Below are 23,449 nucleotides of genomic sequence, written 5' to 3'. Positions count from 1 at the left end.
TGGGTAACAGTAATTACATTACAGGGCTGAGGCAAGGATTGCATGTTTGTAAATATCATTAAAGAGAGAGCTTGGCATGCTGTCTGCACATAGTCAGTGTTCAATAAATATTCACCACTTTTGTTTGTCATTTAGAAGAGATGGCTCATACCTGTAATCCCAGCACTTTGGGAGGCTGAGGTGGGCGGATCACATGAGGTCAAGAGTTCAAGACCAGCCTGGTTAACGTGGTGAAACCCGTCTCTACTAAAAATGCAAAAATTAGCAGGGCACGGTGACACACACCTGACTTGTAATCCCAGCTACTCGGGAGGCTGAGGCAGCAGAATCGCTTGAACCCGGAAGTCAGACGTTGCAGTGAGCTGAGATCATGCCACTGCACTCCAGCCTGGGTGACAGAGCGAGACTCCCTCTAAACAACAACAACAACAAAAATGAAATTATGGACCACCTGGAAACCAAACAAGAATAGGCCAGCGTGACAACTCCTCATGTACACATTGTAAACACTTCTCAAGGTATGCTGGCTTTTAGGAGGAAGATATGAAGTCCTGCTATGTCCAATTAAAGCATTTCCATCCCATGGGCTTCTTCAGTTCCCCCCAGCCCACGCCGAATTGTATTTCAAGAGTCAGACAATGGTCAAGTCACTGTGCTGTTTTGGTTATACATTGGTCGGCATGGAATTTAGGGAAAGGCATAAAACACACAGAAAATGAGTTGCAGTGGAAGGTGCATAGGCGCAGAGGTTACTGCTGTGGCCTCTGCGTTCCCCTTCCCCACCCTCATCCATGACATTTGCAATTGCGTGAGGCCTTGCAAAGAGGGCACCCATGTCGGCCCCTGTCGGTCTTGATTAGACTTGGAAGAAGTGGTCAAATGACAGCCAGAGGGAGGATTACTTTGAAAAGTCAACCCTGATGGGCAAAGTGCCCAAGCCCCCCTCTGCACTCTCTGCATGTCCTTCAAGCGTTGAAGAAGAGCCTGTAGGCATCATCTCCACCCATATGCAAAGCTACATGTTCATTACCCACATCCAAAGCACAGTATGTGTTAATATCAGACTTGGTTGAAGAGCATGACAACAGCCTTCCTTCAAATATATGAAAGCCTCTTGTGTGCCAGTCACCCTTAAACAAAGGCTTTTTTTTTTTTGAGACAGAGTCTCGCTCTGTCACCCAGGCTAGAGTGCAGTGGCATGATCCGGCTCACCGCAACCTCCGCCTCCTGGGTTCAAGTGCTTCTCCTGCCTCAGCCTCCTGAGTAGCTGGGATTACAGGCATGCGCCATCAGGCCCAGCTAATTTTTGTATTTTCAGTAGAGACGGGGTTTCAGCATGTTGACCAGGCTGGTGTCAAATTCCTGACCTCAAGTGCTCCCCCTGCCTCAGCCTCCCAAAGTGCTGGAATTACAGGCATGAGCCCCTGGACCCGGCCAAACCAAGGATTTTTAAGGCCTCACATTGTCTGTCTGGTATTCTCTTTATTTCGTAGAAGAGGACACGAGATTAAAAAGATCAAAACTTGCCCAGAGTTACACAGCAACTATAAGAATTCGCATTAGGGCTGGGTGCGGTGGCTCATGCCTGTAATCCCAGCGCTTTGGAAGGTCTTGAGCCCAGGAGTTGGAGACCAGCCTGAGCAACACAGTGAGACCCTGCCTCTACAAAAAAATTAAAATCTTAGCTGGGTGAGGTGGCACAAGCCTGTAGTCCTAGTTACTTGGGAGGGTGAGGCGGGAGGATCCCTTGAACCTAGAAGTCCAGGGTTCCAGTGAGTGATGGTCACGCCTCTGCACTCTAGGCTGGATGACAGGGTGAGACCTTGTCTCTAAAAAACTCAAATGAAAAATTAAATAAAAAACAGAGGATTGCTCTGTTTTGGATATTGAACAGTTAAAAGATATACACAGAGCTTCTAGCCTAGGAAAAGCTAGATTAAGTTATGATCCACTGAGGTCTGTGCAACTTGAAGATGTTACGGTGCATTCTGGGAGCTCAGAGCAGGATCACTACCTACCATGGGCGGGAAGGCGGACAGGGAAACTCGCGGAGGATGTGGCATGGAAAGGACTGAGCCAGGTGGAGGGCTGGGGGTGGTGGGGAGAGAAGAACTGTCTTGGGTCTTCTTTTTCCTGGCTTTTGACTTGGAAATGAGAACGTGATGCATTCCAGGAAGGAGCAGCAGCTCAATGCTGGCAGGATCAGAGCGCATGGAGAGAAAGGAAGTGTGTCCAGGGAAAGAAAGAGCCTCATGGTCCCTAACTAAGGAATTAGGACTTGATTCCAAGGCTAGAAAAGGTGTTAGTAAGGTTTGGTAGTCACGCTGTGTTTCTCACTCTGGACTTTGAGTCTCCCTTCGCTGCAGCCCCCACGGTGCCATGCCAAGCTGGTATATAAGCATTTTAGAGGCCAAAGGCGAGCTCTTCCTGCTCATCCAGGAACCAGTTTCAGTCTTCAGAGCTGTGCGCTAGTTTGTCTAAGAACTGTGACTTGTTTGTGTAGGAGTGCCAAGGCAGACTCATTCTGGTAGATGATATCAATCATCTACCTACCTACCTACCTACCTTTATCTGTCTCTGTCTCTGTCTTCTACCTACCTGCCTTGCTTTGTCTATTTACCTACCTGTCTATCTTTATCTATTTGTCTGTTTGTCTATGATCTACCTACCTACCTACATCTATTTGTCTATCTATCTATCATCTATCTACTTTTATCTGTTTATCTGTCTATCTATCAATCATCCCTGGGGAAATCTATCTATCTATCTATCTATCTATCTATCCATCTATCTATCTATCTATCTATCATCTCTGGGGAAATAGGATCTATCTATCTATCTATCATCCATCTACCTACCTTCCTTTATTTGTCTATCAATCAATTAATCAATCATCCCTGGGGAAATAGGATCAATCAATCAGTCAGTCATCCCTGGGGAAAATAGGACCAGGAAGAAATTTTAATGAGCAAGTACTGCTTTTATCATCAGAGAGTATGCTAAAGATTTCTTGCCCTATCCGAAGATACATGAACACTTATGCTTAAGAACAGAAATTTATTTCGCACCACTGAAACTTCAAAAAAATTATTACTGGCCTTCACCTGAGTGGTCTTTTGAGTTATACACAATTTAAACAGAGCTGGGGACTAGAAAAACAAAACGACACAAATCCAAAGGTACAGTTGTCAGTTAATATCAGCTGGTCCTTATCACATGCCATTCGCAAGCCTGTATCTTCGTTTTCCACCTTGGTTCCTGCCTCCTTTAGAATAGTTTTCATAAGAACATGAACAAGATGGAACAGGAACCTTTGTTACTCTTTCAAAATTAAGCTAGTCCAAAATAACATCATTTGTATGACAGAGAAGACGACATATGCAGGGTGTGCGCTCAGTGTTATAAGACAGTGTGTGGGTGTGTGGCTTAGATAAGCCTTTCAAACAAAAAACTTCCTCCAGAGTTGTAGATTCATTGCTGGCTGCTTGGAAAACAGCGTTCGTGGTTTAGTTCCCAAATCTGAAGTCTTCCCCACCAGGGGACATCCAGTGGAATGTCCTGCCACCTGGAGACAGAGGTCAGGGCGTATGCGGGCCCAGCCCATCTTCCACTTGCTTCCCGACCTTTACATCTGTGTCTGTGAGTTGGCTTCTGACATGAAATATGGGTTACTCTTTTCCAGGCTCTTTTTCTTTTCGTCCTCATCAAATTGAGCTTCAATCTCTGCTGGATTGATGTAAGTATAGAATCGAGCCATGATGGCAAAAATTACACAGACGACCAGAAGCAGCGCGGCAAACAGCACGTACTCAGCCCACTTTGTAGAAATCAGAGTTGAAGCAGGAAAAAGAACAAAAATAATGCAGGTCATATTGATGAATATCTGGTGTGTACATTTTCTTGCTTACCTACCTATGAAGAGTGCTTTGAAATTAAATCATGGAAAATTGGTAGGCAACCAATACACATACAGTAAAGGCCAGCTTTTCTTGAATGCCCAAGATAGACAGACAACATGTTTTCAACAGCACTGGGGTACAGAAACAACAGACTTTGGGAGGATAAGAGAAAATTTCTGAAAAACCCAAGCCTTAAGATATGGCTGGACTCTGGAAGGATGGAGATCCAGAGAGCACCGAGCAGTACCCATGAGGGGAGATGAATGTGCTGAACTCCAGAAAGTTAAGAGCGCCACGTTCCCCCCTGGAAACACCGGCAGCTCATAAGCACACAGCATTAGCACTTCTGCTGCTGGGACCTGGTGCAGGAAGTCAGGAAACGGATGGGCTCACAGCTCCCTTATGAGGCAGGCATGCCACAGTGCAGAAGGAAAGCGTTTACGTATCAGTAAAGCCCTCGTTTCATTTCAGCTGGAAAAATTATAACCATCTCCAGGTTGGGTTTAACTTCAGGTGAAAGTTAAAGTCTGAAAGTTTCAGGATGGCCAGGCGCAGTGGCTCACGCCTGTACTCCCAGCACTTCGGGAGGCCAAGGCAGGCGGATCATGAGGTCAGGAGATCGAGACCATCCTGGCCATGGTGAAACCCCATCTCTACTAAAATACAAAAAATTAGCCAGGCGTGGTGGTGTGTGCCTGTAGTCACAACTACTCAGGAGGCTGAGGCAGGGGAATCGCTTGAACCCGGGAAGTAGAGGTTGCAGTGAACCAAGACTGTGCCACTGCATTCCACCCTGGTGACAAAGTGAGACTCCATCTCAAAAAAAAAAAAAAAAGTTTCAGGATAACGTGTGTCTGCTTTGCAGCTACTAAGCCGCTTTCACTGAAGCTAGGAGAGATGTTTCCCTTGATAGAAAACCACATAAGGGCGACTGCAAGTTAATCCATTCCAGATATTTTGGTTGTCAGTTTCCAGCTGCGTTAACACCAAGTGGAAATGAGAAGAATCAGCAGACACTTTGCCATAAGGTTATGTGCCAACAGTCCCGTCTGGCTGGTCTGGCAGTTGAATCTAGCCAGTAGCCCAGATGACCACACAGACTAGACAGATGGCTAGGGAGGGCCACCACAATGACCATGATTAGAAAGACAGAGGTATGCCAATCTCCTCTCCCACCTCGTACCTGTTTGCTGAACTGGCCGGCCCCTGCCACGATGAGCACAATGATGTTGCCGACAGCCACCGTCAGGAGCCATCCCGCCTGAAGCACCGACTTCATGTTGGAAGGAGCCTGAGGAAGCAAAGCAAAGTCAGTCCCACTCTAGGTCTTGCCCTCCGAGCAGGAGAACACAACTCACCAATGAGCATTTTGTTAAGCAGGCCACCCTAACAATGCACCTGAAAAATCAGGTGGCCTCAATGTGAAAAGGATCACCACTTGGGTAACAAGACACCCAAACACTCACAGACAGGCAGACAAGAATCCTTGTGTTTCACGCTCCACACCCTTGCAAAGCTGTCCTCTTAATTATATGGACACATCTACAGACGAGCTGATCCTGTTTCTACAGGAGAGCTTCCAAGCAAAGCCACCCAGCCTGGCACAGTCCCCCTGAAACACAGGCTGCTCTCTGGGCTGCAAGCTTGCCCTTCTGTGGCTTTCCTGCCACATCTCCAAAATCTCTCTTCAAACACCTGTCACCTGTATTACAGTTATCTCCTTTATGAGACTGTGAGATTATCACAGAAAGGGATTTTCCGGCTCATCTTGGCCTGTTTACTATAAAAATGGATGGTACGAGGCACCTATAGTTATATGCCTGTAACTATAGTTTTGACAACACAGTTCAAAAATTCAGCTCTAACTTGGTTAATAAAACCTGACTCATTATTCTAGCACACTTAAAAGCAATATTTTAAACTTTTTTTTGAGACAGGGTCTTGCTCTGTTGCTCATGTTGGAGTGCAGTAGTGTGATCACAGCTCACTGCTGCCTCGGACTCCTGGGTTTAAGCAATCCTCTTGCCTCAGCCTCCCAAGTAGCTGGAACCACAAGCATGCTTTACCATGCCCAGCTAATGTTTTTTATTTTTAAAGCTAGACCTTATTTGGTATGTTTACTGGGAGCTATAGAGATCTCAACCAAACCTATCATGAGGACACAGACGTGTAATTGAGCTGTTTTATGAATGGTTGGTTACATTTGGTTGTTTCAGAATGGAGAATCTCCTGACTTTCATAACCTTGGTAGCAGTCAGTAATAAATAAGGACACTAAATGTCTAGGGTAAGACTCTGAGACTACAGACACATAGGAACACATACTCTTGCAAAGCTGAACACAGTAATAATTCTTTTTTTTTTTTTGAGACAGAGTTTTGCTTTTGTTGCCCAGGCTAGAGTGCAATGGCATGATCTCAGCTCATTACAACCTCTGCCCCTCTGGGTTCAAGAGATTCTCCTGTCTCAGCCTCCTGAGTAGCTTGGATTACAGGCACCCACCTCCATGCCCGGCTACTTTTTGCATTTGTAGTAGAGATGAGGTTTCACCCTGTTGGCTAAGCTGGTCTAAAACTCCAGACCTCAGATGATCTACCCACCTTAGCCTCCCAAAGTGCTGGGATTACAGGCATGAGCCACTGTGCCTGGCCGGTAATAATTCTTTTTTTTTTTTTTGAGATGGAATTTCACTCTTGTTGCTCAAGCTAGAGTAAAATGGTGAGATCTCGGCTCACTGCAACCTCTGCCTCCTGGGTTCAAGTGATTCTCCTGCCTCAGCCTCCCAAGCAGCTGGGATTACAGGCATGCACCACCATGCCTGGCAAATTTTGTATTTTTAGCAGAGTTGAGGTTTCTCCATGTTGGCCTGGCTGGTCTCAAACTCCTGACCTCAGTTGATCCGACCACCTTGGCCTCCCAAAGTGCTGGGATTACAGGCTTGAGCCACCTCGCCAGGCCCAGTAATAATTCTAATTCAGTAAAGACGACGCTTGGTGATTTCAGAGACCTCACTCTATGGAAGATACCGTAATGTTTTCTAGACTTTTGAAAAACTAAAAACATACAGTTATTCCAGATTTACATTAAGCCCTATCAGCATTTTCTGCAAGCAGGGATATAGCAGACGGGTGGTAAATGCAATAAACAAGAAACCTGAGAATAGGAGAATTCTAATCCTGTGACAGAGAAGACCACTTCGCCACAGGTGAGAAGAAAATACTGCGGGATTTGCAGAGCCATGTTAACCGTGTTGGCTGCAATATCTTCAAACGTCTTCACTTCGGGGCAGCCGTCATTCTGAGGCAGTAAGGCAAAAGCAGAAGAAGAAATGAAAGTCGAGATCGCTTCTAAAATAAATGTTGTTCAAACAGGTAAACTGAGTTTGACCTTGTAGGGTTACATCATGTGATTTATCAAGTACATACACACTTTAAATGTAAGGCCACACTGCATGTTACACTTGTGATGGATTTGAAGATAAGTTCACTAGCATTTTCCTTTTAGATAAAAGAGTAGGTTGGAAGTCATTTGAAAACACTGCCCTCTCTTTGAACTATGAATTCCTTAAGTCCATGTTAATAATCTACGAGGAAGCATCAGACGTTGGTTAATAGAAACTGTCATCCAGGGGAAGTCAATGTGTTTAGATACCTTCTATTGATTAAGTCAACAATAAGTTAAAGACTTAGCCAAGTGAATTAATTCTAAGCCCATTTAAAATACAGATCCTAATATCACTCTAGTTAAATCATCAATATGTTCTCAGTGTTTGGGAGCCATCCTATCAATCAAGTTCGAGCAGATGTTCTGATACAATGAAACCAGTTACTAACCTTCTTTTGGATTACATAGGTGTAAGCACTACCGAATTCAAGGTAGGGAGTATTGAAATTAGTTTGACACTGTGGTGGAATCTCTGTTGAGTTTATTGTGTAGCCTTTTCTATCAAAAGAGAGAAAATATCGGTGAACATTCTTGGCATTAGAAGTTTCAATATATTTTTTAAAGAAAAATCCTTGAACTTTGGAGTGACGCCTTCAGTCTAGGTACTTACGTGCCAGAAGGAAAGAACTGATACTTGCTGGCATTGTAGCTGCTGATATTTGCAAAAACTTTCCCACTCATGGTGATGGTGATGAGCTCATTGTAAGTATTTACAAATCTGAAACAGAAAACCATCTGTCTTGTAACTGACCTACGGAACAATACATCCTAGGTCACAGTGCATGCACTTGAAGTTGAGCAATGCTCCCTGTTTTGAGGAAGTTGAAGATGTTTTCAGAAGATTTCTAGACAATAAAGACAGAAAGTGAACTAACTTAGGTTTATCCCTGCTCACCCACTCATGAGAACACATGTAAAAGAATGTGTTTAACAGAGTGTTTATATGTGCTAGGTACAACTCTAAGTATTTTGTAAATCTAACCTAGTTCAATATTGTTAGGATATTAAGCAGGGCCTGAAGTAGGTACTAGCCTCTTCTCTTCAAGAAGATAGCCATGGCTTTGTGTTCGTCGCTTCAAAAACTTTATTTATTTATTTATTTATTTATTTATTTATTGAGAGGGAGTCTCGCTCTGTCACCCAGGCTGGAGTATAGTGGTGGGATCTCAGCTCACTGCAACCTCTGCCTCCTGGGTTCAAGCAATTCTCCGGCCTCAGCCTCCTGAGTAGTTGGGATTACAGGCATGTGCCACCATGCCCAGCTCATTTTTGTGTTTTTAGTAGAGACAAGGTTTCCCCTTGTTGGCCAGGCTGGTTTTGAACTCCTGACCTCAGGCGATCCGCCTGCCTCAGCCTCTTAAAGTGCTGGGATTACAGGTATAAGCCACCACACCCAGCCAGAAGCTTTAGAGCTCGAGTAGTTAAAGACCAAAACCAGATGCTGCCTAGCTCCTAAAAGATAGACCCCAGTTCCTAAAAGATACCCCCTCTCTCTGGGGGTTGAGGAGGAAAGCCCACCTACTTCCTACCTCTAGGAGCTCAGGTAGGGAAGGGCGCCTGGGATTAGAGAGGAAGAAAGGGGCCAACCCAGTAAGAGGGGACATTGTTTTAGTCTTTTTTAGAGATGAGGTCTTGCTCTGTTGCCCAAGCTAGAGTGCAGTTATACAATGATAGTTTAATCCAGCCTTGAACTCTTGGCCTCAGGTGATCCTCCCACCTTAGCCTCCTGAGTAGCTGAGACTACAGGTATGTGCCATCATGCCTGGCTGATTTTCATTTTTGTAGAGATGAGGGTCTTGCTGTGTTGTCCAGGCTAGTCTCAAACTCCTGGCCTCAAGGAAGCCTCCCTCCTCAGCCTCCCAAACCACTGGGATTATGGGTATGAGTCATTACACTTGGCTTAGAGATAGCTTTAAGGAATCCCCTTCAGAGGGTGGAGGCCTGTGTGGTCCTGGAGTGACAGTGGGTGGCATCCTGCTGGAATACAGCTTTGAATGGAATACCCAGTAAGACTGGCTTCCAGGCCCAAGGCTTCCTGTCTCTACAAAGTCCCATGTGGCTATGCTTCATATGGAAGCATGTGAGTTGTTTGCCTTGGACCATACGGAGGGTGAACAGCACAGATGGCTGAGGACAGACCCCTTCCATAGCTATTCCAGGCTACAGACGACTCTGAAACTCTCACACAACCCTAGTGACCAGGAGGGTGCTGCCCAAAAAAAGACCAGTTGATTTTTTTCCTACCAAACATGTGAGTGATGACCGGTGGCAGCGTGTCTGGTGCGGAGAACGGTAAGTCACACTAGTGTACACCTCAGCAGTGTAAGGAACAATTTCACCTTTCCATCCCTCACACAGAGGGCCAAGTTTCATCAGCTCTGTGGCAATAAATAATACTGGTCAAACTCTAGGTGCTGGGAGAAAATTTCTGTGAATTAAACTCAGGTCCTGAAGTCCTGAGGCCTTCGACTTGGTGTCATTTGATAGGACATTCATACAGAAAATGGAGCCTGAGACAGATCCACATGCGGCTTAGCTAGAGTTCACACTGCTCTAGGCTGTAAGAGCTGGTTTTATCAAAGATGAAGATCAGCCACACCAAAGACAGAGCAGGAAGAGTATGAGTCTAGGAAGCAGGCCTTTGGGGCTGAGGCCTGGCTTTGTAAGTTATCAGCCACAGACTCGGAATGAAACCCATCCCTAAGGCTAGAGGATGACGAGCTGCCTGGTATATGTCTTAGGGCTGGTGCAACAAGAAATGAAAGCATGGCCGGACGTGGTGGCTCACACCTGTAATTCCAGCACTATGGGAGGCCCAGGTGGGTGGATCGCGAGGTCAGGAGTTCAAGACCAGCCTGGCCAACATATTGAAACCCTGTCTCTACTGAAAATACAAAACATTAGCTGGGTGTGTGGTCATGTGCGCCTGTCATCCCAGCTACTCAGGAGGCTGAGGCAGGAGAATTGCATGAACCTGGCAGGCGGAGGTTGCAGTGAGCCGAGATTGTGCCATTGCACTCCAGCCCGGGTGACAGCGCGAGACTCAGTCTCAAAAAAAAAAAAAAAAAAAAAGAGAGAGAGAAAAAGAAAACACAGTCAGGAGTCACTTAATGATGGGGACCAGTTCTGTTGAGAAATTCATCAGGAGGTGACTCTGTGTGGCGATGGGAACCTCATAGCGGACACTTCCACATGCCCAGACAGTGCAGCCTTTACACGCCTCAGCTGTATGGGTATGGCCTCTGGCGTGTGGCTGCACAGAACGCTGGAGGCAACTGTGACACAGTGGTAAGGATGTGCGCATCTCAACATGTCTCAACGTTCCCATTCCTTCCTCCCCGGACCTCTGGCAGGCTCGCATCTGCTTTCTGTCTCTAGGGCTCTGCCTGCCGCTTCATTTCAATGAGTCATTCAGTGCAGGTCTCTGTGACCAGCTTCTCTCTTAGCATACTAACTTTCATATTCGTTCATATTGTGGCATGTATCTGTGCTTCATTCCTTTTGATGACCAACATTCCATCGTATGGATGGACCACATTTTCTCAGCTGATGGGCACTGGATTTGTTTGCATGTTTTGTCTATTGTGAGTAATGTTGCAATGAACGTAAATGCACAAGTTTTTGTGTGGACACAAAAGAGATGTTCTCATCTCTTCTGGGTGACAACTCACATGTCACATTTGGTAGGCGTCCAAATTAACCATCTGGCGAAGGTCTCACAACGCCTGGCTTATATCCTGTCCCTGAGTAAAGAGTCTTATCATGAGTCCCTCCAATCTTACTGTGTTGATGTACTGATTAATACATAAGTCACTAATACTGAAAAGGACGCTGATTTGCTTCTGAGTCATAGTGTTTTACTGACTGTCTTGTGCTAAAACATTTAGCCCGTATGCTGTCACCTGTAGCCAGTGATCATAACTTCCGTATTATAACCTCCAATGAAAATGGAACGCTCTCATTTGAGGAGTCACCTTCTCTTCTCATAATACCTTTTTTTCTCTAAGATAAGGCCTCACTCTGTCACCCAGGCTGGAGTGCAGCAGTGCAATCATGGCTCACTGCAGCCTTGAACTCCTGGGCTCAAGCAATCCTCTCACCTCAGCCTCCTAAGTAGCTAGGACTGCAGGAGTGCCTGGCTCATTTTTGAATTCTTATTTTTGTAGTGAGGGAGTTTCACTTTATTGCCCAGGTTGGTCTCGAACTCCTGGCCTCAAGTGATTCTCCTGCCTCCGCCTCCCAAAGTGCTGGGATTACAGGCGTGAGCCACCACACCCAGCCTTCCTAAACCTTCCTGTAGGAGCCTTCCAGCTCGCAGTAGACTCTGGGACGTGCCCTACTTTGCTGGTGTCTCTTTCCAGGTTGATCCTCAGATTTGGCTTCCAATAAATCAAATTACTTCTGCCTCAACAGTCTTAATTTTGGTCAATATGGTTATATACTTAGGTATATAACCTGAGTGAAACTGCAGAGTTATACAGTAAAACTCTATGTTTACCATTTCAAAGAACTGTTTTTCAAGGTGGCTGTACCATTTTAAATTTCCACCAGCAGTGAATAAGGGTTCTAATTTTTTTTTTTTTTTTTTTTTTTTTTTAAGACAGAGTCTCACTCTGTTGCTCAGGCTGGAGTACAGTGGCGCGATCATGGCTCACGGCAGCCTCAACCTCCCAGGACTCAGGTAATCCTCCCACCTGTTTCTCAAGTAGCTGGGACACACGACCACACCTGGCTAATTTTTGTATTTTTTTGGTAGGGACAGGGTTTTGACATATTGCTCAGGCTAGTCTTGAACTCCTGGGTTCAAGTAATCAGCCGGATTCGGCCTCCCAAAGTGCTGGGATTACAGGCATGAGCCACCATGCCCAGCCAAGGCTTCCAGTTTAACCATATCCTTAACAACACTTGTTACTGCCTATCTTTTTTGTTTTTTTGTTTGAGCTGGAGTTTCACTCTTGTTGCCCAGGCTGGAGTGTCATGGCATAGTCTCAGCCCCCTGCAACCTCTGCCTTCCAGGTTCAAGTGATTCTCCTGCCTCAGCCTCCCGAGCAGCTGGGATTACAGGCGCCTGCCACCATGCCCAGCTAATTTTTGTATTTTTAGTAGAGACGGTGTATTTTAGTTTCACCATGTTGGCCAGGCTGATTTCAAACTCCTGGCCTCAGATGATCCGCCCAACTCGGCCTCCCAGTGCTGGGGTCACAGGTGTGAGCCACCATGACCGGCCCATTGTCTATCTTTTTGCTCAGAACCTAGAAGGTATGCAGTGGTATCTCATCATGGTTTTAACTCACATATCCCTAAACACTAACAACTTTGAGCATGTTTTCATGTGCTTATTGGCCATTTGGATATCTTCTTTGAGAAACATCTATTCAAATTCTGTGCCCATTTTAAAAATTGGGTTGTCTTTTTAGTACTGAGTTGTGGGAGTTCTTTATATATTCTGTCCCTTATCAGATATATGATTTGTAAATATTTTCTCTCATTCTGTGGGTTGTTCTTTCAATTCTTGATGATATCATTTACAGGACAAAAGTTTTCAATTTTGATAAAGCCCAAGTCATTTTTTCTTTTTGTCACTTTTGTTTTGTTCTTCTATAAATTTCATGGTTTTGGTTATGTGAAAGAAAGTAGAACTTCAGGACTCCAAAGTCACTATGTCAAAGAGAAAGCCAAGCTTTGGAACAGCCACACAATACTGGCTTCCTTTTGTTCTCAGATGGCTGTAATTTTACAACCCTGAGTCACCGCCTCACGTAAGGCAGCTTCCCACAGTGACAGAAGGCCAGGCATCTCCCCAGGGGGCCTCCCTCACAAACTGCTCACCCCCTAAACCTTTCAGGATTTAAGTCTTTGATCCACTGAGTTAATTTTTGTGGGGAGGATCAACTTCAGTCTTTTGCATGTGAATATCCAGTGGGTCCCAGCACCACTGGTCGAAAGCTTTACAATGTATAAATGAAGTTTTGTTTTTTAAAAAATCAAATTTTGGTCAATTATATCCCACTGATACTCCCTTCTTAAAGTATCTTTTTCAGGATGACAGTCATGAAAAACAAGGGTTGAAATGAACTGAACTTAAAGCCAGGTCTTTGCATAGCTGTTTTCAAATCTTATATTGAGATTTTTAGAAATGAACAAAGCATATTTCAACCACCTTATCTACACTAATGATTTCTGTACTACTAATGAATAAAAATATTTGTAAAATATCGATCAAAAAACTTTTCTCATCCTCTTTATGTTTATTTTTTGTATTATTTATGAAGTGTATATTAATTTGGCACAATTTACACGTACCATTTGTAAAGGATACCATATTCATACATAATGGTGCATGCTCAAAATATTTTCGTTAAATGTGACAAAAAGTTTAAAAAAATCACTGCCCTAAAGAAACTTCCTACATGTGGCCAAAGAGACAGGTAAGAATGTGAATTTTGGCATTGTTTGGAAAAATCAGTTATCCTTAAATGTCTTTGAATACAAGGAATGAATAAATTGCAGTACATCCATGTAATGGAATAGTATATAGCGGTTAAGCGACTGGATAAGAGATGCATATATCAATAGGGCTAAATGCTAAAGTAACATATTTGATAACATGATTGATGACACCAAATGACATCCACACAGGACAGTCATTTTTTTATTTAGTGTGAAAATGTGCCTAACAATGTGTTGTTTATGGACACATACATATGGAGCAATATAGAATGTTTCAAAAATGCATGAGAAAGGTCACTATCAATTTCTCAACCAATTATTTTTTATTTTTTAGATACAGGGTCTCACTATTTTGTCCAGGCTGGCCTCAAACTCCTGAGTTCAAGTAATGCTCCTGCCTCAGCCTTCTAAGTAGCTAGGACCACAAGCGTGCACCACTATGCCAGGCCCATTTTTTAAATATATATATATATTTTTTTGAGACAAAAGTCTCACTCTGTCATCCAGGCTGGGGTACAATGGCGTGATCTTGGCTCACTGCAACCCCGTGACCCGGGGTTCAAGCCATTCTCTTGCCTCAGCCTCCCAAGTAGCTAGGGTTACAGGCACACACCACTATGCCCAGCTAATTTTTTTGTATTTTTAGTAGAGGTGGGGTTTCACCATGTTGGCCAGGCTGGTCTTAAACTCCTGACCCCAGGTGATCTGCCTGCCTTAGCCTTCCCAGATGCTGGGATTACAGGCATGAGCCACCGCACCCTGCCCAGGCCCAATTTTTGACGGAAGCATTGCCACTTTATTCAAAAGGTTCTATTTAAGGTAATCACTTAAGTCTTGCAAACTTACTGATACCACGTAGGCAAAGGATTCCATTTTGCTTAAAATAGTATATACTCTTCCTTTAATTCCCGTATTGCTCAGAAGCCTGCCTTCCTGAAATTCTCCGTTGTTCTATTTCTCAGTTATTTTCTGACACCAATTTTCTAGACCTTCTCCTTTTTTTAATGTGTTGTCTCTAGGACATCACTGAAATAAAACCTTTGATCTATTAAAGATTTTGATGTTACCAATTAAATTAAAAGGAAAAAAAGCTTCCAGTTTATTTTTTGCCACACGGTTGGGGGTAAAGCAGTCAAGTGCTGCTAATCTCATGGGTCTGTCTTCTTTTCTAAGATCTCTTTGAAGACAATTTTTAAAAATGAAGCTGTGGGGCTGGGCATGGTGGCTCATGCCTGTAATACCAGCATTTTGGGAGGCTGAGGTGGGAGAATGAAGGAGATCACTTGAGGTCAGGAGTTCGAGATCAGCCTGGCCAACATGCTGAAACCCCGTCTCTACTAAAGATATGAAAATTAGTCTCTACTAAAAATATATGGCGGCATGTGCCTGTAATCCCAGCTGCTCGGGAGGCAGAGGCAGGGGAATTACTTGAACCCAGGGAGCAGAGGCTGTAGTGAGCTGAGATTGTGCCCCTGCACTCCAGCCTGGGCCACAGAGCAAGATTCCCTCTCAAAACAAAACACAACAATAGAACTTTAACAATACCAAAACAGGAAAGGATCCCACAGTCTAAATTGCTCAAAGTTAGGAAACATTCCTGAAGAAATGAAAGCAGCGGAAACCACATTCTGAGGCGAAGGGGGATCTCCAGAGGTGCTTCCAGCTCAGAATCAGACAGAAAGAGCAGGATAGGACAGGTGACCCCCGTCAGTGTTCCCTTCCAGATCAGCCACGGCAGTGATGTAGGAGCATGTGTCAGGAACAGGAACGACCCCAAAAAGGCAGGGGATGGGGTGAGGGGCTCAATAGTGTCACTCTCAAATTCACAGGCTGGAACCCTAACCTCTAGCACCTCAGAGTGGGACTGTATTTGGAGAGGTTTTTAAAGAGTTTACCTCTTTAAAGGTAATTAGGGTGGGTCTTAATCCAACGTGACAAGTGTTCTCATATGATGAAATGATTCAGACACAGCCACACACAGAGAAAGGGCCATGTGAGGACGTAAAAGGAAGGGGGGCTTTTCAAGCCGAGGAGAGAGGCCACAGGAGAAACCAGCCCTGCCGGCATCCTGATCTTACACTTCCAGCCTCTGGAGCTGTGAGAAAATCTTTTTCTTTCTTTTCTTTTCCTTTTGTTTTGAGATGGAGTCTTGCTCTGTTGCCCAGGCTGTAGTGCAGTGCTGTGATCTCGGCTCACTGCAACCTCTTCCTCCTGGGTTCAAACAATTCTTCTGCCTCAGCCTCTCCAAGTAGCTGGGATTACAAGCGCCCACCACCACGCCTGGCTAATTTCTGTATTTTTAGTAGAGATGGAGTTTCACCATGTTGGCCAGGCTGGTCTCAAACTCCTGACCTAGCGATCTGCCCACCTCGCCCTCCCAAAGTACTGGGATTATAGGTATGAGCCACTGCGCCCAGCCTGAGAAAATAAATTTCTATGTACATAAACCATCCAGCCTGTGCTATTTGGTCACGGCAGCCCTAGGAAGCTCAGGCAGAAGGAAACAAAGGGAAGGAATGAAGGAACAACAAAAAAAGAAAAAAAAATGGGAAGAACGTCACGCTGGCAAGATGAATACAATGACAGCCCTGTTTATTTACAAGGCAGGGAAATTTGGGAACACCAAAGAGGAAGATGCTGAAAGCTTCATGAGGAGAAATGGAAATCACCCACAAAGACTGGCAGATGCTTGCTTCCTTCCTTCCTTCCTTCTTTCCTTTCTTTTAAAAAAAATCTTTAAGTCAAGCCTCCAAAGTTATGGGAGAAAATGGTGTCCAGCCAATGAACCAAGTGTGAGAACAGAAAAAGGCATTTTCAGGTAAGCAACGACTTGCAATTTACCTCGTATCTTCTCTTGCCAATATATTTGGCCATACACTGCCACCAAACTAGAAGGAAGGCTGAGAAAGATGACATAGAATCCAAGAAAGGCATCATCCTGGCACACAGTGCAAAATTCTACCAGGACAGTGGTTTAGCACGATGACCCAGCCAGCGCTCCTGTTAGCTTTCAAAGAATGTGCTGAAGGGCTGGTTTTTCAGGAGGAAACGTGGATTCCTGGGATAACAGTATAATTAGGAAGCTGGTAACCTTGGAGACTGGGTAAAGGCTTATGTTTTTGTTAACAAGAGGCTAACTGGGTTGCAGGGAAGAAAAAAATAGAAGCTGTGCAAGAACGCCTTGGTCAAATTAAAGCAATCAAGACGGGTACAGCTGAACAATTCACGAATGTAATAGGAGATTTTCAGTGCATCTTGATATTCAAGACATGTTCAGTTGGGGGATACATTTTCAAGGATATAAAGGAACATTTTCAACATTTTCTCTTGCAGACTGGTCACAATTTTATTACATTGTAAATAATATTTATAGGGTCATATTGTAAATCCTATTTATTGATCTATTATTTAGACTCAGCCTAGCACAGGGAAAACACAGAAACATAAATCTAATAAATATTAACAATGAGAAGCAAACAGAGGTGAGATGAGAAGTGAAAGTTCATTTATATTAGTAGGTTTTCCTTTTTTGTTTGTTCGTTTTTTTTGTTTTTTTGAGACAGGGTCTCACTCTGTTGCCCAGCCTGGAGGGCAGTGGCAAAGTCTCAGCTCACTGCAGCCTCCACCTCCCGGGTTCAAGCAATTCTCCTGCCTCGGCCTCCCTAGTAGCTGGGATTACAGGCATGTACATCATACCTGACTAATTTTTGTATTTTTAATAGAAACAAGGTTTCACCATGTTGACCAGGCTGATCTTGAACTCCTGACCTCAGATGATCCACCTGCCTTAGCCTCCTAAAGTGTTGAGATTACAGGCGTGAGCCACCATGCCCAGCCTATGTTAGTAAGTTAATAGACATTGTCCCAAAATACACTTGAGTGTCTGTTATTTTGTGTTTGAGTGCTAACTAGTAAAAGCTAAAATCGGAAATTATCAAAGTTGTGGCTACAGGGCATTGGAGACTGGGGCTGAAAGCTGAGGTGAATAGGGAACGTAGTCTCATTCCCCTCGATTTATTCTTATTAAAGGTTTATTTGTAGTAAATTGGCTTTTGGGGTGTACAGTGCTATATAAATCTTAACATTATCTTGATTCATAAATACTGTTACAATCAGAATACATGGATCCCAAAATTGTGCTACCCTATTATCAAACCTTTTCCTCCACTCCTCACCCACGACAACCACTAATGTGTTCTGTGTCCCTGGAGTTTTTGGCTTTCTGAGAATGTCATGTAAAGGGAATTATACATTGTTCTGTCAATGTCTCTTTTTTTGGGGAGTGGGACTGGGGAAGAGGACAATTTCTACTTTTAAACACAGAGCGACTGCAGAAGGAACCAGTGAGCTGCCCTCCCTTCCCCTTCTCCACCTCTCCAATCACAGGTGTGAGAAAAGGAACTCCAGCCCAGGGCAGGACCAGCCCCTCCCCACACCCTCAATGTTTAATAAATAAAAGTGTGTAACTTTTTGAGGCTGGCTTCTTTCAAAGTGTGATTCATTTGAAATGCATTCACATGGCTGTGAGTATCAAGTTTGTTCCCTTTTTGCTGAGTGGTGGATGTCTACGCATCCCCCACTGAAGAACATTTGGGTGATTTCCAATCTTTGGTGATTGTAAATAGAGCAGCTATAAACATTCATGTACAGGTTTTTATGTGAACACAGGCTTCCAGTTCTCTAGGGTAAATATCTAGGAGTGGGATGGCTGGGTCACACGGTGAATGAATGTGTGTTTACCTTTATAAGAAGCTGCCAAACTGTTTTTCAGAGGGGCGACACCATCTTGTCCTCCCACCAGCAATGCAAGGGAGTTCCAGGTGCCCTGCTTCCTCACCAACACTTGGTATTGGCACGGTAAAAACAATTATTACCGCCACCCGACAGGTGTGTTATGATAACTCATTGTGGTCTTAATTTATAGTTCCCTTAAGAGCAGTGCTATTGTTCATGTGCTTATTCGTCATGTGTGTCTATCTCCTCTGGTGACATTTCCAAATCTTTTGCTTTTTTAATTGGGTTATTTAAAATTAAATTTAAATTATACAAATTGGAGGTGAAAGAGGCCAGCCTCAAAACGTTGCACACTGTCTAATTCTATTTACATTGAGTTTTTAGAGTACTTTACATATTCTGGATACAAGTTGTTTGTCAGATATATGATTTCTAAATGTTTTCTCCCAGTTTGTAGTGAATCTTTTCATTCTCTTCAGAGTGACAATGGCTGGGTGTACGTATTCACATTTGTATTTAAATCTTAGTGTAGGCCCAGCGTAGTGGCTCATGCCTGTAAACCCAGCATTTTGGGAGGCAGGGGTGGGAAGATTGCTTGAGCTCAGGAGTTTGAGAACAGCATGGGCAACATAGTGAGACCCCATCTCCACCAAAGGTGAAAATTAGCTGGGCATGGTGGTATACGCCTGTGGTCCCAGCTACTTGGGAGGATGAGGCAGAAGGATCACTTGATCCCGGGAAGATGAGCCTGCAGTGAGCTGTGACCGCACCACCGCACTCCAGCCTTGGCAGCAGAGCAAGAAAAAAACAAAGTGACATTGACAGAACAAACGTTTCTAGTTTTGGTGAACTCTATCAGGTTTTTCTTCTATAGATTGTGTTTTTGGGGTCATATCCAAGAACCCAAGGTCATAAGAGTTTATGTTTCTTGTATATATTTTATAGTTTTATATTTTACTTGTAGATCTATGATGTATTTTGACTTAATTTTCATATAAAATGTGTAAGAATTTAACATAATTTTTCTATATGAATTGTGCATAAGATCTGAGGTTTAGGTCAGTTCATTTTTTACATATGAATGTTCAAATGTTTCAACACTGTTGAAAAGACTTCCCTTAATTCATTGAACTGTCTTTGCACCTTTGACAAAAATCAGTTGATGGGGTCTATTTCGGAATTATTCATTCATCTATGGGTCTACTTCTTTGTCAATACCACTTTGTCTCTGTTTTTTCAGTTTCTTTTTTTTTTTTTTTGAGACGGAGTCTTGCTCTATGGCCAGGCTGGAGTGCAGTGGAGCGATCTCGGCTCACTGCAACCTCCTCCTCCTGGGTTCAAATAATTCTCCTGTCTCAGCCACCCGAGTAGCTGGGACTATGGGTGCATGCCACCTTGCCCAGCTAATTTTTGTAGTTTTAGTAGAGATGGGGTTTCACCATAGTTGGCCAGGATGGTCTTAATCTCTTGACCTTGTGAACTGCCTGCCCCGGCCTCCCAAAGTGTTGGGATTACAGGCGTGAGCCACTGTGCCGGGCCTACTTTGTCTTCATTACTGTAACTTTACAGTAAGTATTAAAACTAGTGACTCACGGAATTCTTTTTCAAAATTATTTGAGCTATTCTTAGTTCCTTTGCCTTTTCATATAAATTTTAGAAGCAGCTTGTTTATACCCATGATTTTGATAGGAATGGCAATAATAAACCTACAGGTCAACTTGGAAGAGAATTGACATCTTCACTATATTAAATCTGATCAATGAACACAGCTGTCTCTCCATTTATTTAGCTTTTCACTGATTTCTTTCATAAGCAATTTTGTAGTTTTCACTACTCAAATCCTGCATGTTTTGTTAGATTTATACCTAAGTGTTTCATATTTTGTGGGGGCAGGGAAGGAGATAGGAGACTGTATACATGAAATGGTCGTAAAATTTCAGATTCCAACTCTTCGTTGCTAGTACATTGAATTATGATGGATTTTTGTTTTGTTTTTACCCTTGTATCCTGTGACTTTTCTAAATTAACTTATTGATTCTATGAGCTGCTTTTGGTAGAGTCCTGGGGACTTTCTATAGAGACAATTGTCATCTATGAGTAGAAATGTCTCTCTCTCTCTCTCTTTCTTTTTCTTTCTTGAGACAAAGTTTCATTCTGTCACCCAGCCTGAAGTGCAGTGACAGGATCACGGCTCACTGCAGCCTCAACCTCCCCAGGCTCAGGTGATCCTCCCACCTTAGCCTCCCAAGTGGCTGGGATTACAGGCCCACACCACCATACTCAGCTAATTTTTGTATTTTTAGTAGAGACAGGATTTCACCATTTTAGCTAGGCTGATCTCAAACTCCTGGGCTCAAGAGATCTGCTGCCTCAGCCTCCCAAAGTGCTGGGGTTACAGGTATGAGCCACCGCACCAAGCCGATTGGAAATATTTTCACGTCTTCCTTTTCAATCTAGATACTTTTACTTTTTTTTTCTTGTATCTTTGCTCTTGCAACCAGAGGATGTTTAACAGGAGTGGGAAGAGTGGAAAAATCTTACCTTGTTCCTGATCTCAGTGGAGAGCTTTTACACTTTCACCATGAAGTGTAACGTTAGCTCCAGTTTTCGTAGATGTCCTTTTTCAGGGTAAGGAAGTTCCCTTCTATTCCCAGTTTGCTGAGAGTTTTTGTCATGAATCGATGCTGAATTTTAACAAGTGCTTTTTCTTTATCAATTGATAAGATGATGTAGCTTTTCCTCTTTAATTTATTAAGATAATGGGTTACACAGATTGATCTTTTTAGAATATTGAGCCAGCCTTACATTCTTGGGACAAACCCGATAATCTCAGTTTATATCCTTGTCACATTTGGACTTTATTATGGGTAGGCATTACTTCCATAAGAGGCTAATAAAACTTAAATTTTAAAGAAATATACATACCTGATTCCATTTTCTCCTTTTTCTGGCTTCTGGTTAAGGCCATCATTTACCTGAGAGGAAAACAGTAATATAAAAATATTTTCAAAATCATATTCATTCGAATGAGTTAAGGAATATTTCAGTCTTTGAGAAGGCAGTATGGACACTTATCCTAGGAACTAAGGACATGATTGTATCAGAAGGGCTCTGGAGGCTGGGCATAGTAGCTCATGCCTGTAATCCCAGCACTTTGGGAGGCTCAGAGAGGAGGATCACTTGAGCTTAGGAGTTTTCAGACCAGCCTGGGAGACGTAGTGAGACCTCGTCTCTATTAGAAATTAGCCATGTGTGGTGGTGCACACTTGTAGTTCTAGCTATTCAGGAAGCTGAGGTTGGAGGGAGAATCATTTGTTGAAAATGATTCTTGAGCCTGGGAGGTCGAGGCAGCAGTAAGCTGGAATCATGCCACTGCACTCCAGATGGGGCACTAGGAGGAGATCGTGTCTAAAAAAAAAAAAAAAAAAAAAAAAAAAAGAAGTCTTCTGGGCCAGGCATGGTGGTTTGTGCCTGAAATCCTGGTGTGTTGGGAGAATCTCTCGGGTCTAAGAGTTTGAGACCAGCCTAGGCAGCATAGTGCGATCCTGCTGAAAGTGATAGAAAGAAAGAAGAGAAGAAAGAGAAATAAAAGGAAGGAGAGAAGGAAGGAGAGAAGCGCAGAGAAGAAAAGAAAGAAAGGAAGAAAGAAGAAGGCGGCTCCATTTCTTCAGCCCTGATTTTCTTTAGAGCTAACAGGAGCCTCTACAGTTTTTGGTCATGGGTTGCCAGTGCTTCCACAGAACACTGCTCTGTAAAACTTAAAACAAGCCACTCAGCAGCTCCCTGATTAAGTAACTGACCAGCAGCCTCAATTCCATATTGCAGTTCTGTAGAAGCTCACTTAAATGGACTTCACAGAATATCCACAACTCCTTCATTTAGCTCAACTATACCTTCATAGCTGCTGCTTCTTTTTGAGACAGGGTCTTTCTCTGTCACCCAGACTGGAGCACAGTGGCACAAACATGGCTCACTGAAGCCTCCACCTCCTGGGCTCAGGCCCCAGCCTCCCAAGTAGCTGGGACTACAGGCATGCACCACCACACTTTGCGAATTTTTAAAATTTTTGTAGAGACAGGGGTCTCAAGATGTTATCCAGGCTAGACTTCATAGCTTTTTATGTGCAAATGGCATATCTAGATCTCTATACTTTCTCATCAAATATTTTCAAATAGTATTTTATTGCTTTGACATGGTAGACTTATTATATTTTTTCAGAGACTACTCTAAATTTATATTTAGTGCACATTTTAAAATTCAGTGCAATTAAATATATATTTAAAAGTATCTGAAAAAGTTGTCTTTTAAAAAATTTCAGTTAATATTAACTTTTCCTATCCGCCAGTCATACTTTTATTGGAAGCCTGACTGCTGTTCTTGAAGAAGCTCCTGCGTTCCAGAAGAGGGAAGAAATTGAGGATGACCTAATATAATACTATATCGGAGTAAAACAGTCACACCATAAAAAGCTGGGCCTCCAACGTCACAAACAGCAGAGTCGGCTGCAGCCGTTCACACACTTACCACCTGGTAGTGACTGGGGGCCCACACTAGAAGTGTGTGGCGCTGGCCCTGCTCAAAGTTGTCAGTTACGGCAGTGACTGGTGATCCAGGAGAAGAAATGTTTATGCTTGTCAGTTTGTTTCCATCAAAAGTCAGAAATCCATTTGTCTAGAGAGGGAGAGAAAGAGGCGTAGTTAATACCACAGAGTCTTGGCACTGTGCAACTCAACACGGGAACAGCAGTTGTCCGACATTCCGCATTTCCACGTTCATGTTCACAGATATCTAAAAATGCCTGTGGGGAGTTGGCATTTATTTGCCTCTGTGTCCCACGTACCCTTACAGACTCCATCATGAAGTTTTTAGTACCACCACAGGAACGATACTTTTCACCAAGCATCTTACTTTTATTTTGCTTTT

At 43.5% G+C, this 23,449-nt stretch overlaps 1 protein-coding gene across 2 annotated transcripts in view; it reads right to left on the bottom strand.

The window, feature by feature from the left end:
- Positions 1-2,981: 2,981 nt before the first annotated feature.
- Positions 2,982-23,449, bottom strand: part of SLC15A1 (solute carrier family 15 member 1) — a 63,542-nt gene continuing 43,074 nt past the window's right edge. For both annotated transcript variants that reach the window (XM_039473278.2, XM_074387518.1), the window contains 7 exons: positions 23,051-23,197; positions 21,452-21,501; positions 7,953-8,060; positions 7,732-7,840; positions 7,052-7,195; positions 5,083-5,190; positions 2,982-3,817 (listed from right to left, as the gene is read on the bottom strand). In XM_039473278.2, the coding sequence (XP_039329212.1) occupies positions 3,626-3,817; positions 5,083-5,190; positions 7,052-7,195; positions 7,732-7,840; positions 7,953-8,060; positions 21,452-21,501; positions 23,051-23,197 (858 nt within the window). In that variant the 3' untranslated portion in view covers positions 2,982-3,625. The remainder of the gene's footprint in view (positions 3,818-5,082; positions 5,191-7,051; positions 7,196-7,731; positions 7,841-7,952; positions 8,061-21,451; positions 21,502-23,050; positions 23,198-23,449) is intronic.

Source organism: Saimiri boliviensis, chromosome 16 (genome assembly GCF_048565385.1).
Source record: "Saimiri boliviensis isolate mSaiBol1 chromosome 16, mSaiBol1.pri, whole genome shotgun sequence".
Classification (NCBI taxonomy): domain Eukaryota; kingdom Metazoa; phylum Chordata; class Mammalia; order Primates; family Cebidae; genus Saimiri; species Saimiri boliviensis.
Note: the sequence above shows the minus strand (reverse complement) of the source record. Positions and strands in the feature narration are given on the sequence as shown.